At 31.6% G+C, this 12,638-nt stretch overlaps 1 protein-coding gene across 2 annotated transcripts; it reads right to left on the bottom strand.

Moving 5' to 3' along the window:
- Positions 1–8,138: 8,138 nt before the first annotated feature.
- On the bottom strand, positions 8,139–11,977 carry LOC150035414 (uncharacterized). Of its 2 annotated transcripts, XM_090314644.1 has the most exons (7): positions 11,876–11,977; positions 11,518–11,669; positions 10,823–10,953; positions 10,346–10,569; positions 9,645–9,824; positions 9,116–9,196; positions 8,139–8,639 (listed from the first exon to the last, which is right to left on the bottom strand). In XM_090314644.1, exons 1-7 carry the CDS (start codon positions 11,908–11,910, stop codon positions 8,399–8,401), a joined length of 1,044 nt encoding a protein of 347 aa, XP_090170770.1. In that variant the 5' UTR covers positions 11,911–11,977; the 3' UTR covers positions 8,139–8,398. The 2 variants fall into 2 exon arrangements, with proteins under 2 accessions (XP_090170770.1, XP_090170771.1); XM_090314645.1 differs by lacking the exon at positions 9,116–9,196.
- Between the last annotated feature and the right edge of the window lie 661 nt (positions 11,978–12,638).

Below are 12,638 nucleotides of genomic sequence, written 5' to 3'. Positions count from 1 at the left end.
TAATAACCGAATGAGTGGGTGGTTATTGGAAGTTTATGGTAACCATGAGATAAAAGAAAAACTGTTTTCCTAATTTTAGAAGTTACTTCATTCGAAAAGTTCTCACAGAGTCAAGCTATCAAGTGAAAGAGTTTCACTAAGCGATAGCATTGAGAGACTACACGATCAGTTAAGCGATTGCTTAGAGTTGACTATATGATAGTCATTCAGCTAATCGTTGTTACACGATCGAGTGGCTAAGTTTATACGATAGGCTGTCGTTTACTAAACGATCGAGTACTTCGTCTATACGATAGACAACATCTTATCCCCCACTTACTCGATCATCTACTTGACCATAGACCTCCAGTCTCTTCCTCAAGCCAAGATCATACAGAGCCCACAACTTCTAGATTCTCATACCGAGAATACCAAAGTAACCATTATGGTGGTGTCCTCACTCAATTCGTGGATCGAGTTAGACTCGATTGGGTTCGAGGAGCTGTTGAATGTTCGTGTTGTTCATGTGATGATCGTTGCATTCATGTATTGCTATCTTTGGATGCGTTGTAGATTGTTCAAGGGATTCTTAAAAAATGGTTCTTCAAATGTATGCATCTTCTATCCCTTGTATCATCGTAAAGCATGCTGTAATTTCTGTTTGTTCATGACCTGTTAGTTTTCGTTTAAAGACTATAATTGTGTGTGTTCAATCTGAATGGAATTCGGAACGATCCCTTCCGCTGCTCATAGAAATTCTATGGTTTTATTTCCTTTAGAATGAAGATACAATAAATTGGCTCTGATACCAATTGAAAGGATTCAATCCCACAACAGAAGCATTGTGAACGTCTTGCATCCCGTAAATCGATTTTTACATAAATAAAAACAGTAAACTAAAACAGCATATATGTAGAACAAACATGTAAATAGCATGCTTTAGAGAAAGGATAGAACCATTCTTACCTTTGTAGATTCCCAAGCTCCTAGAACGATCATCTCGATGTTCCAATGAATGACTCCCCCAGTGATCTTGAACAAGAACATTTCCTTGAACAATCTTGAACGCGACCACGAGAGTAACCTTGTTATTCTCAAAGATTCCAATAAAAGGATAGGTGGTATCCAACTATAAGAAAAGGGTGAGGAGGAAAACTTTTTTAGAAAGAATAGAAGATTTATTTTGTGGCTTGGAAGGGAAAAAATTGCACAATGAATGCTTGCAATTCTGTTGTGTTCTGTGTGTCCCAAAAGGGCCATAAGGAAAACTTTATATAAAGAAGGTCTAACTCTTCTCCTAGTCTTTTTCCAATATTTTCTTGTGCACAATTAATTAAATAACACTTATTTAATTAATTAGCACATTAATTAAATAACTATTTATACATTAAATCCAATTTAACACACACACATATATATATATATATTCATTTATTTATCATAAACATCGTATGTATATGTGCAACACTTCTCAATTAATTAATTCTTTATAAATCTAATTCATATTTGAATCTTATTCAAATGTTTCTTTCCAATTTAATTTGAATTATAGATCATATCCACAATCAATTACATATTAATCATATTAATGTGCAATTTCCTCAAATCGATTTAAACAATTAGAATCACCCCTCTTTAATATACTTTAGTGAGCTAACAAGGGAACCTAGTGGACCTATAAATGAGAAGCTCCAACGATATGAGATTAATTGGTTAAACTCATGAATCAAGTTAATCAATATTCGTTAACTGTGGGTACACTCCACTAAAGACCCATAGCTGCAGTCTTCTAACTACAAATATATTTATGTGTCCACGGATATAGACCAATAACAGCAAGTTGGTCTTTCAAGAATGCTCGTAACTTCAACTAGGTCAAATTACCATTTTGCCTTTGGGTTACCAGGCCCAGCAAACAACCGATATTGTTATCGCGACTTAAGTTCCAGTGCTTCTCTAATGAACAACCTCTTTATGGTCCAACCAATAAATAGAAACCCCTCTCAGGCCAATGAGAGGGTAGGGCTATTTGTTCAAGTCTCGAAGACACCACTTAAAGGAACACTCATCTACTTACTCTAAAGACGGGAATGAGTGAATTCCATCTTGTGTTATTATGTTCTTAGCTCCCCACTCAGTTTTATCCCCAAAATAGTAGGCATATTGAGTCAACGAATTAGTCATCCCCACCCATACAAATCAAAAGACAATCCCTTGTGAACAGGAGTTTATAATATACTCAGGATGAAGACTAAGTTGCCTAGGTTATCCTACTGAAATAGGAACCTAACTAGTTAACGGTGTTACATCTAGTGGTTAATATTTTGCAAACTCATTGTATAGGATACCCTCATTCACGTGTCACCTACACGAACGTGTTGGATCGTTGCATTTGTATCAAATACAAAGCAGCCTTAGATGTTAGTTTATTGGATTTAGGGTTATTAAGACAAAATAGAAAACAACACAATAACATTTATTGAATTAACATCGATAACTCTTAATTGATGATGATCAATTAATAACATTTACTATCTACGAGTTTTAAGGCATAAAACCCTAAAACCTAACATACCTCTTGGAAGACTCTCACGTTGTAGGAAGTCATACACACTCCGAAGATTAGGAAGAATCTGGTCTCGAGCTATCTCCTTAACAAGGCTGGCTTTACTAAGACTATAGAAGCATACTTATATACTCTTACTAAGAATAGTGTTTTAGTAGGAAAAGGTTATGCAACTGATGGCATGTCTAAATTTAACCTTGAAATGAATAAAATGAAATATTCTGTTTACATGCTGTGTTCATTTAATATTTGGCATGCTACACTCTATCATGTAAATAAATAGATAATTAGTAACCTGAGTAGGTTAGAAATGATTCCTAAATTTCCATAAATGAATTTTATAAATGCAAATATTGTAGTCAGGCTAAAATAACTAAGACTCCGTATAAATCTGTACATAGGAAATCTGAGCCTCTATATCTAATTTATTCTAATTTATGTGAATTTGATGGCATCTTGACTAAGAACAGTAAAAGTTGTTTTATTGATGATTTCTCTAATTTCACCTTTGTATATTTGCTAAAAAATAAAAGTGATGTGTTTGATGTTTTTAACTTGTTTGCAACTGAAGTAGAAAATCAATATAACTAAAAGGTTAAAAGATTTCATAGTGATAGGGGAACTGAGTACGACTTAGATAGTACTGATAATTTATTTAACTCACATGAAATAATACATGAAAAGACTGCACCTTACTCTTCTAGAATGAATGGAAAAGCCAAAAGAATAAATAGAATTTTAGCTAGTAGTTGCTATTTTACTCAATTCAGAGCTGCGTCTTATTGGTGGGGTGAAATCATCCTTACCATGTGTCATGTCCTAAATAGAATACCAAAATCTAAAAACACAACTTCACCCTATGAAGTTCTTAAGAATAAGAAACAAAACTTGTCATACTTTAGAACTTGGGGGTGTCGAGACTTTATAAAAAATTCTAGACTCTAAAAGAAGAAAGCTTGTTAGTAGAACCTATGAGTGTGTCATTATAAGTTATGACATAAATAGTAAAGCTTATAGGTTCGATGACCTAGTAAACTAAGTGATCATTGAGTCAAATGATGTTAGACTTATTTGAAGATAGATTTCCCTTTAAATCGAAGAATAGTGGGGGCTCGGGATCTAGTAGTCTGACCCTAGTTAGAAATCCTATCTCTATAGAGGAAGTTGACCCAAAATCTAGAAGAAGAAAAAGAACTAGAACTGTCAAGGATTTTGGGGATGACTTCCAGACCTATAATGTAAAAGAAGATCCTAAAGACCTAAAAGCTGTCATGTTCTCAGTAAATGTCAACGTATGGCAAGAAGCTATAAATGATGAGATGGACTCTTTTGAGTCAAATAGAACTTGGCACTTAGTAGACCTACCTCCAGGCTGCAAAGCAATAGAGTGCAAATGGATCCTAAGGAAGAAGCTTAGACCTGATGGAACAGTTGACAAGTTTAAAGCCAGGTTAGTAGCAAAGGGCTTTAGACAAAGAGAAAATGTAGACTTCTTTGATACCTTCTCCCCTGTCACTAGAATTACCTCAATCCGTGTACTCTTTTCTCTCACTGCTCTTTATAACCTTATAGTACGTCAGATGGATGTAAAGACTGTCTTCCTAAACGATGAACTTGAAGAGGATATTTATATGGAACAACCTGAGGGCTTTATAGTCCATGATCAAGAGAATAAGGTTTGTAAGCTAAATAAATTTCTTTATGGCCTGAAACAAGCTTCTGAGCAATGACATGAAAAATTTGACAACCTAATCCTATTTAAAAGTCTCAAAGTCAATGAAAGTGAAAAATACATCTACTACAAGTTTGAAAACAATCTTTCACAATCTTATGCTTGTATGTAGATGGCTTGTTGATATTTGGATCAAACTTGCATGTTATAAATGATGTGAAATCCATGTTGAGTGCAGACTTAGGAGAAGCGAGTGTAATCTTAGGCATAAAAGTGAATTAGGTCTAAAAAAGGAATTTCTTTGGATCAATCTTATTATGTAAAAAAGATTCTAAAGAAATATAATTACTTTGAATGTAAATCGGCATGTACTCCTTATGACCCTAGTGTTAAGTTATTCAAGAACACTGGTGATAGTGTTAATCAAACTGAGTATGTGAGCATCATAGACAGTCTCAAATACGCCACTGACTGCACTAGGCTTGATATAACTTACGTTGTAGGATTACTTTGTAGGTTTACAAGCAGACCTAGAATAGAGCATTGAAATGCTATAGAAAGGGTTGTGAGGTACATGAAGAAAACCCAAAACCTAAGATTACATTATCATAAGTTTCCGACTATCCTGGAAGGGTTCAGTGATGCTGACTAGAACTACCTCTCGAATGATTCAAAGGCTACAAGTGACTATATCTTTAATATAATAGGCGGAGCTGTCTCATGAAAGTCCAAGAAATAGACTATATTTTAGTCCAATCTACGATGGAGTCAGAAATGATAGCACTAGCAATAGCTAGTGAAGAAACAGGTTGGCTTAGAAGACTGCTATCAGAGATTTCCTTATGGGAAAAGCCGATACCAACCATATTGATCCATTGTGATAGTACTGCAACAATCGCAAAAGTTAAAAATCGTTACTACAAAGGAAAAAGACGATAGATATGTTGTAAGCACAGTACCATTAGAGAGTTCCTCACTACTGGTGCAGTTAGAGTGTATCACATACGGACTAGTGAAAACTTGGTTGATCTTTTTATGAAAGGATTGGCCAAGATAAGGTTTTCAAAATCTCAAAAAGGATGAGACTCATGCCTACAAAGAGATGAATCACCTGTGAGGAAAACCTAACCTATAGATTGGATATCCCAAGAAACAGGTTCAACAGGTAATAACTGATCACAAGTGATATGAAGTGAATCATACTAACAAGAATACCGAGTTCCCTTTCTATGACCTCGAGTCTAAGCATGATATCCTGAAGCGTAAAAAAGATTGGACATGTTGGCTTTTTGGCTCTTAATCCCAAATTAATTAATTTTAATTAATTAATTAATTAATATTTTGATGATAACAAACCTGTTTTTATTTATTAACAATTTGAGTATTTTGAAGTGCCCATTGCATAGAACTCAGAACAATGGTTCCAACATAATTAGAATTACCTAAATTAGACCTCAAACGAATAAGATATGGCCAAAACAATCTTAAAGAAAAAATCTCGAACTCATGACGTGGCATAATTTTCTCATCAAAGTGGACCAATTGAAATGTACCACTTGCAACAATGGAGAAGTGACACATGGTAGACTTTTAATTTTTGGATTTATTATAAAAAGAAAATGATTTTAATATTATTTTATATTTATGTCTAGCAGCTAGTTTTGGACACATTGTGGGCATTTGCTTTTTATTGAGTTTTAAAAGATATATATTATTATATTACTTTTTGTTTGTGTTTATCAGCTAGTTGAGTTTAAATCTCCACCATTCAATTTTCTTTTACCAACATCCAATGGTGGACTTTTGATTTCACCATCCTCCTCTATTTAAACAAATTTTCTTCTTTTCATCTTCTTCTTAAAGAGTTATTTTATGTTGTAAGGATTGATTAGTTGTGAGCTAAAATTTGTAAATCTACTATTGTAGAGAGTTTATCAAGTGTGCTATTTATTTTTTCAAACTATTATAAGGGTTGCTCTTGATCCCGAAAAAAGAGTCGTTGTAACAGTTTGATCCTCAACCGTGAAAAGGATCAGGTTTATTCTTACTCCCGAAAAAAGAACGTTGTAGCGGTTCGACTCTAAGTTGTGGAAAAAGTCAAGTTTGTAGTGACATACCCAAGAGGAACTTGGGAAGTGGATGTAGGCCGATTGTACCGAACTACTATAAAATTTTCAGTATCAATTTCTGTATCCATCTCCTATTTAATTTTGCAATTAATTTGTTAATATATTTTATTGCTTGAAATTAATTACAATTTTTGTTCTTGAAATTAATTGCTCATATTGGATTATTTTGATTGGTTTTTCTTGAATTTCTATATCCATTACCAATCTTGTTATTATACTCGAATTGACTACTTTAAAGTAGTATTATTAACTTCTTGATTATTTTTTGTTGAAATATTTGCATGAAATTATTGTTTAAATTACTTATTAACAAAAAAAAATGTTAATTTGTTTGTTTGGGCACACATTAGGAAAAAGTTTTAATTATTTCGATTAAACCCGATTCACCCCTCTAGGGTTGTCATATCGATCCAATAATTGGTATTAGAGCGGGTTGCTCTCTTGTTTGTGATAAAATATTCATAAATCATTTTAGATTGATATCTATTGTTTGAGTTTGTCACTCTTACAATTGGCATTAGAGTGGTTAGCTTTTCTACATAATTTATTTTTCAAGCATCTTATTGATATTTTGAAAAATTATTTAAAAGCTTAATTGCTAGAATTTTATGACAACTTCAGAAAAGCATTGTGTTGATAGACTCTCATTCTTTAATGGAAATAGAAATTATAATGTATGGAAAAATAGAATGAAAACATTTATGCTTGCTATGGATTTCAATATTGTGTATGTTTGTGAGCATGATTTATCTAAATTGAAATTGAATAATGAGTTGCTCACGTTTTGAAAAATTACATTTTGAATATGCGTATGATATTTGGCACTTTCTTGATAATATGTATAGCGTAGAAAATTCTCTTTGTAGTACTAATGATTTATTTTGATGTGAAGGAGAATTATAATTCTCAAACTCAAGGAAAGTCCATAAATTAGAAAAAGAAAAATGTGATGGATTCTTTGTGCTTAATGGCTCATTCGAATGAAGATTCCGGTGATGAAAATGAGGTAAATAATAAATTCCTTTCCTATGATGAGCTATATGATGTTTTTGAAGATATGCAATATGATTTAGAAAGAAAAAAAACTTTAAATATCTAAAACTACCAAAGAAGTTTAAGGCTCCTCTAGGGTTTTCATAATTAAAATTACAACAGAAATCTCTCCCCCTTTTGGAATCAATAAAAAACGATTAAATCTCTTTAGAACTACGAAAAATTATTTAAAATTGAGAAAGGATCGGAGAATTCAGTTGTAGCTTATTTAGAATCTTAAAATCTATATATATTAGAGGGCAGTTTCGAGAAACTAAAACCCTGAATCATGCGAGGAATAGAAAGTTTGTCATAGTTATTAATACGTTCAATTCTTTGCTATTCTTCAAATCCAAACCCTCAATTTTGCTATCTGATCTAATTTTTCAGAAAAAGAATATAACTATTATTATAGTACACCCATCAACTTAAATTTTTATTTCATTAGGTGATTGAATATAGTATTCGGGCATATGACCATATGTTCAAAATTCACGTTCTATCATTATTTCTTTCTCAATTAAATTGATTCTTTTAGACTAATTAGTAATTGGTAATTTAACCATTAGTACTCATACAAAAACAATGTACAATATGCACATTTCTTTTCGAGGGCAATCCAATATCAATAGCATGTTTTGACTTGAAACAATTCTATTTGGAGTGACGTAATTTATTTCATATTATTATATTTGAGGTTTACTCTCTTACCATAGTATATTAGACATTTGTAATCATCACATCTTCAATCTCAAAATTATTTTCAGTAAACTTAACATTATGCTCTTTATTAAGAACAGAATCTTCCCAAACAAAATAAATTAAGTTTTTCCAAAACAAAATGATTCTCATATGCATGCATGTCTCCATCTTTTATCTTGACTTTTACATTATGCAAACTGATTAATAAAAATGAAAATAAAAAATCCCCATCTCACCAAATAAAATCTATGTTGCTTGATAAATGAAGAATTTGGCTATGGCAACCCAAATTAGTTCCACCATTGTTGAAGGAGCTCTTCAAATCCTCAAATCCATGCACCAACAATAATAATCAGACCTAGAAATCTCCAACATTTGTTCTGGACTCATCTTTTGAAGCTCATTTTCCCTCCAAATAGCAAAATTGTTTTTGTTCTGTGGGTCAGAAGCCATTGGATTGTTCTCTATCCTATGAACTTGTGATCTCATTCTCTTGTACAATCTCATTCCCACAATACATTCTTCATAAGGATCTTGTATCCCATTTTGAAGATCAAATCTACAATTAAAACATTCTTAGTTACTCATTTTTATATGTGGAGAAATGACACATATAAAAAAGACCGGAAAAACTATAATATGGAAAATTTTTTAGTACTATTGTAATACCGACTTATTTCTTACATTTACATTTTGACACATCAAGAGATATTATCTTATTTTATGGCTCTTAATATTTTTTTAATAACAAAAAATAATAGAATTAGGGTTGTTTGGAATCATTGTACAAAAAATGTTTTCAAAAGAATCATTTTTATTTAAACTCTTTTTGATAAAAAAAATTGTTTAAAATACATTTTTAGAGTGTTTCAAAAGCTATTTTGAGTGGTTACCAAATACTTCATTTTTTTAGAAAAAAAAAAAAAAAACTTATTTTCAAAATAAACACTTGAAAATTTAAACCAAATACACCCTTAGAGTATAGTGCTCTAGAAAACTTCCCAAAAAATAGTTTGTTTAAAAAGGGTAGCTTACCCTAGATAGACTTGAGCTAGATACTTGAGTGAATTGCAAAGCTTGCTCGTTTTCATCAACGGTGGATAATTTGCTATGTCCCTGTGGATATTTGATTTTTGAAAAATAAGCTTATAAACAATACTTTCACCAATTATGAGCAATTTCTTTATTTTGTTATTCACTTTTTATTCATATTTTCAAAAATCAAGTCAAGTTTTAAAAGCTGTTTTTGTTTTTAGAATTTGAATAGGAATTTGGGTATTCCATCTAAAATACAATAAAACTCATAATTGAAATATTGAGAGGAAACAAACATAAATTTAAAAGCAGAAAACCTAAGAACAAAACCTAAATGTTTAGAACCGATCACTTCTACATCAAAGTGTTAAAAGGGTTTCAATTTTTTTTAAAAAAAAAAGCTTTAGTGTATCGATAAATGTTAGAAGTTCGATTGTCATGAAATTGACATTTTAATCTTTATATGAAATTTAAAAGCTTAAGTTAATAGATTACGATAAATTTAAATATTTTATTGAGAGGAATTTACCTTATCATGACGGATGGATATCCGATTTGTAGTCGTTTGAGATCATCTTCGACACAGTGACCCACAAGAACCCTAGCGTTCTCACCTCCATTGTAGAGAATGTCTTGAATTTTCTTTTGCACTTGCTTCATCAGCATTGCATCTCGAATGTGTTCTGGACGAATTCCCGTCGTTTCAAACCTAATATTAATTTTTTACATATCAAAGGTTAAATCATTTTAATTTTGTATCTTATATACTAGAGCAAATTCATTTCTCCAAGAAAGGGAAGATTTAATATAGGTTAAATTATAACAAAGTTCCTAATATATTTCTATTATTTATTATTACTAGGTTAAATTACAAAATTGATTCAGAGAGTTTAAATATAGTTCATATGGTTTGATTAAACCTCAAGTATTATTTAGGGTTCAATCAACAATTGAAACTATTTATGAGATATTATCAAACGATAATGACTAAATTCTAACGTCTTCTGAAAAAACAAAAAGAAAATCAGACGTAGGGATTGTATATTCCTACGTTCAAAAAATTATAGAGTACTTTAGTCCTGAATTACGTTTGAGAATAGGTTTCTATTTGGTCCCATAATTTAAAAAAATTGACAGTTTAGACTCGACTTTTAAAAAATGGTTCTAAAAGTAAAAAAAAAAAAGGAGGAGTAATATTTGACTTGTAATTAATTTAATTAATTAAGTTACCTATAATTTGTGACAGGAATTATGGGCTTGACATAGGTATAGAAGATGACATTTTCGGTCTCATCAATAAGGCAAAGCTTGGCGCATATGTCCAGCGAACCATCACTGCCCCCACCTACATATTTGCAAGCTAACGCCACGGCGCCCGACCCTCGAGTTCTTCCACCATCCATGACGGTCGAACCATCACGAATTCCCATGTTGGCGAAACGACCAAGAACTCCCTGATATCCCAAACAGCCATATATATATCAAGATTTTAGAACCAACCAAGTCTTCATGCTCTTTAATTAGAAACTATTTTACTTAGTTTTCAAAACTTGGCTTGATCGGTGAACAATAGATTAACAAAGTAAGAAATTTAGAAGTGCATGAAAGGGGTGTTTATAGGCTTAATTTGTCAAAAACTAAAAACGAAAAATCAAATAGTTATCAAACGAGACATTAGTTAATTAAATGTCAATCGATGATTCATACCGGATTTACAGCCGAGAATTGACATCTTTCTTGGTGGAGCCTTTGTGAGTAAGAACTATCAAGGATGGCCAAGCAAAACTTGCATCCTCGTGTGGAAAAGATGTTTCTGCATTCTTGTTTTGGCAGTGGCCCTAATAACAATACAACGAAATCAATAACGTGTAATTCATCCGCTTAAGCTTTTAACATGATATTAGAGTATAAAATTCAGTTGGGTCGTCCACAATTTTTTAAACCCCATGAAAAAAATGTTAGAGTATTAATATAATTAAATTTAGGTTCAAATATCATTTGAGATCTCTAGTAGAGACGATATGAAATACAAATATATATTTCCAAAATTAATAAAGGAAAAGTCAGTAAAGACTATTTTTTCGACAAACTAACTCCTTAAATCTAGACTAAATTGGACACTTTAGAGTAGAAGAACTAAAACTTAAATTACAGAGACTAAAATGATAATATTTTGACTTTAAAGTATACTATAACTCACCGGCTTAAAATTTTGACTATTATTGAACATAAGATGAGATCCTCTAGATTCAACTTTCATTAGACTTTGGCTTACTTTCTAATTATAAGTTCCACAAAAAGCTCTATGTGGGTATGTCCCAAAGTTCTTTCTTTTAAGTTCAAAAATGAATTATTAGGAGAATTTGTTAGTAGGAAATTATGCTGGATTTTGGGTGACATACCAATAAGATGTTCTCTAAGAGAATCAAGAGATCTACAATGTTTCTTGCAAATGGCACAAGTGGGTTCATGATGTGAGTGAAAAGAAGTCCTCATATGATCTACCAAATGCTCTATCTTGTTGAATTGCCTGAAACAAGCTGCACACTTGTGCCTGTTTCATACACAAACCAAACATTTTAATTTGTGTTCCAAAATTTATAGAATGCAACAAACAAACATGCAAAGAGAAGCAGAAGCATAGTTTAATTGACATGAAACATATATTCTTGATCAAGAAGTTAGAGATTTGAATCTTCCACTCTCAATTATTGTTATAAAAAAAAAAACATACAAAGAGATAGATGGAGAGAGAGAAACCTTGATGTCTCAAGTGAATGATCCATTTTTCTCATAAAATAAACAAATTCTTGGGAGCCCAAAATAATGGATTATGGAGATGATTTAGAAGGGTTTTTGATGGGAGAAAATGGGAGTGAAGGAAGCTATTATATAGTGAGAATTTAGGATTCTTTTGAAGCTTTTTTAGGGTCAACAACAAAGTATATTCTAATAATGAAAATTGGGTGGCTGGAACAAAAAAAAGTTGGGCCCTCCATAAAGAAGAACAAGAATATTTTTGAATTAGCTAGCTCTTTTTACCAAGGTCAACTCATAAAAATTGCATCTTTACCTAGATTTGAATTTAAATATTATCATGTGTAGAAAGGAAGTTAGTTACTTAGGAGAAGGTTGATTATGCATTTGTTATGACCTTGTTAATGAGTTAAACTTTGGTCATTAATAAAATTGGAGAAAATACCTTTTCGTTTTTCTAGGTTTTATCCTAGTTTTCACTTGGTCCTAGGTTTTAAGATGTTACTCTTTTACCTTCTAAGTTTTGAGTTTATAATTTTCATTTGAACTCTAAATTTTAAAAAATTACATTTTTATCATTGTGTTTTGAGTTAAGTTTTTATTTAGACCCTAAGTCTCAATGTTTTATAGTTTTACCGTCCTCGAGTATTTACAAATGTTCACTTTAGTATTTGACGTCAACTTTTAATTAACTAATTTAAAATAATTATGTTGTAAAATTTTTAAAATTTTAATAATGATAAAAAAAAAATAGTGAGGACTAGTT

Source organism: Benincasa hispida, chromosome 6 (genome assembly GCF_027475165.1).
Source record: "Benincasa hispida cultivar pf3 chromosome 6, pf3_genome.v1.1, whole genome shotgun sequence".
Taxonomy (NCBI): domain Eukaryota; kingdom Viridiplantae; phylum Streptophyta; class Magnoliopsida; order Cucurbitales; family Cucurbitaceae; genus Benincasa; species Benincasa hispida.
This window is presented reverse-complemented; position numbering and strand designations above follow the sequence as displayed.

What these genes read in the sequence shown, in the direction of transcription:
- LOC150035414 (XM_090314644.1), bottom strand. Translation starts at nt 11,910, where the DNA reads ATGAGAAAAATGGATCATTCACTTGAGACATCAAG. An exon ending in CATTCACTTGAGACATCAAG is followed by an intron (nt 11,670 to 11,875) that starts GTTTCTCTCTCT and finishes TGTATGAAACAG; the next exon opens with GCACAAGTGTGCAGCTTGTT. An exon ending in TCTTAGAGAACATCTTATTG is followed by an intron (nt 10,954 to 11,517) that starts GTATGTCACCCA and finishes TATTGTTATTAG; the next exon opens with GGCCACTGCCAAAACAAGAA.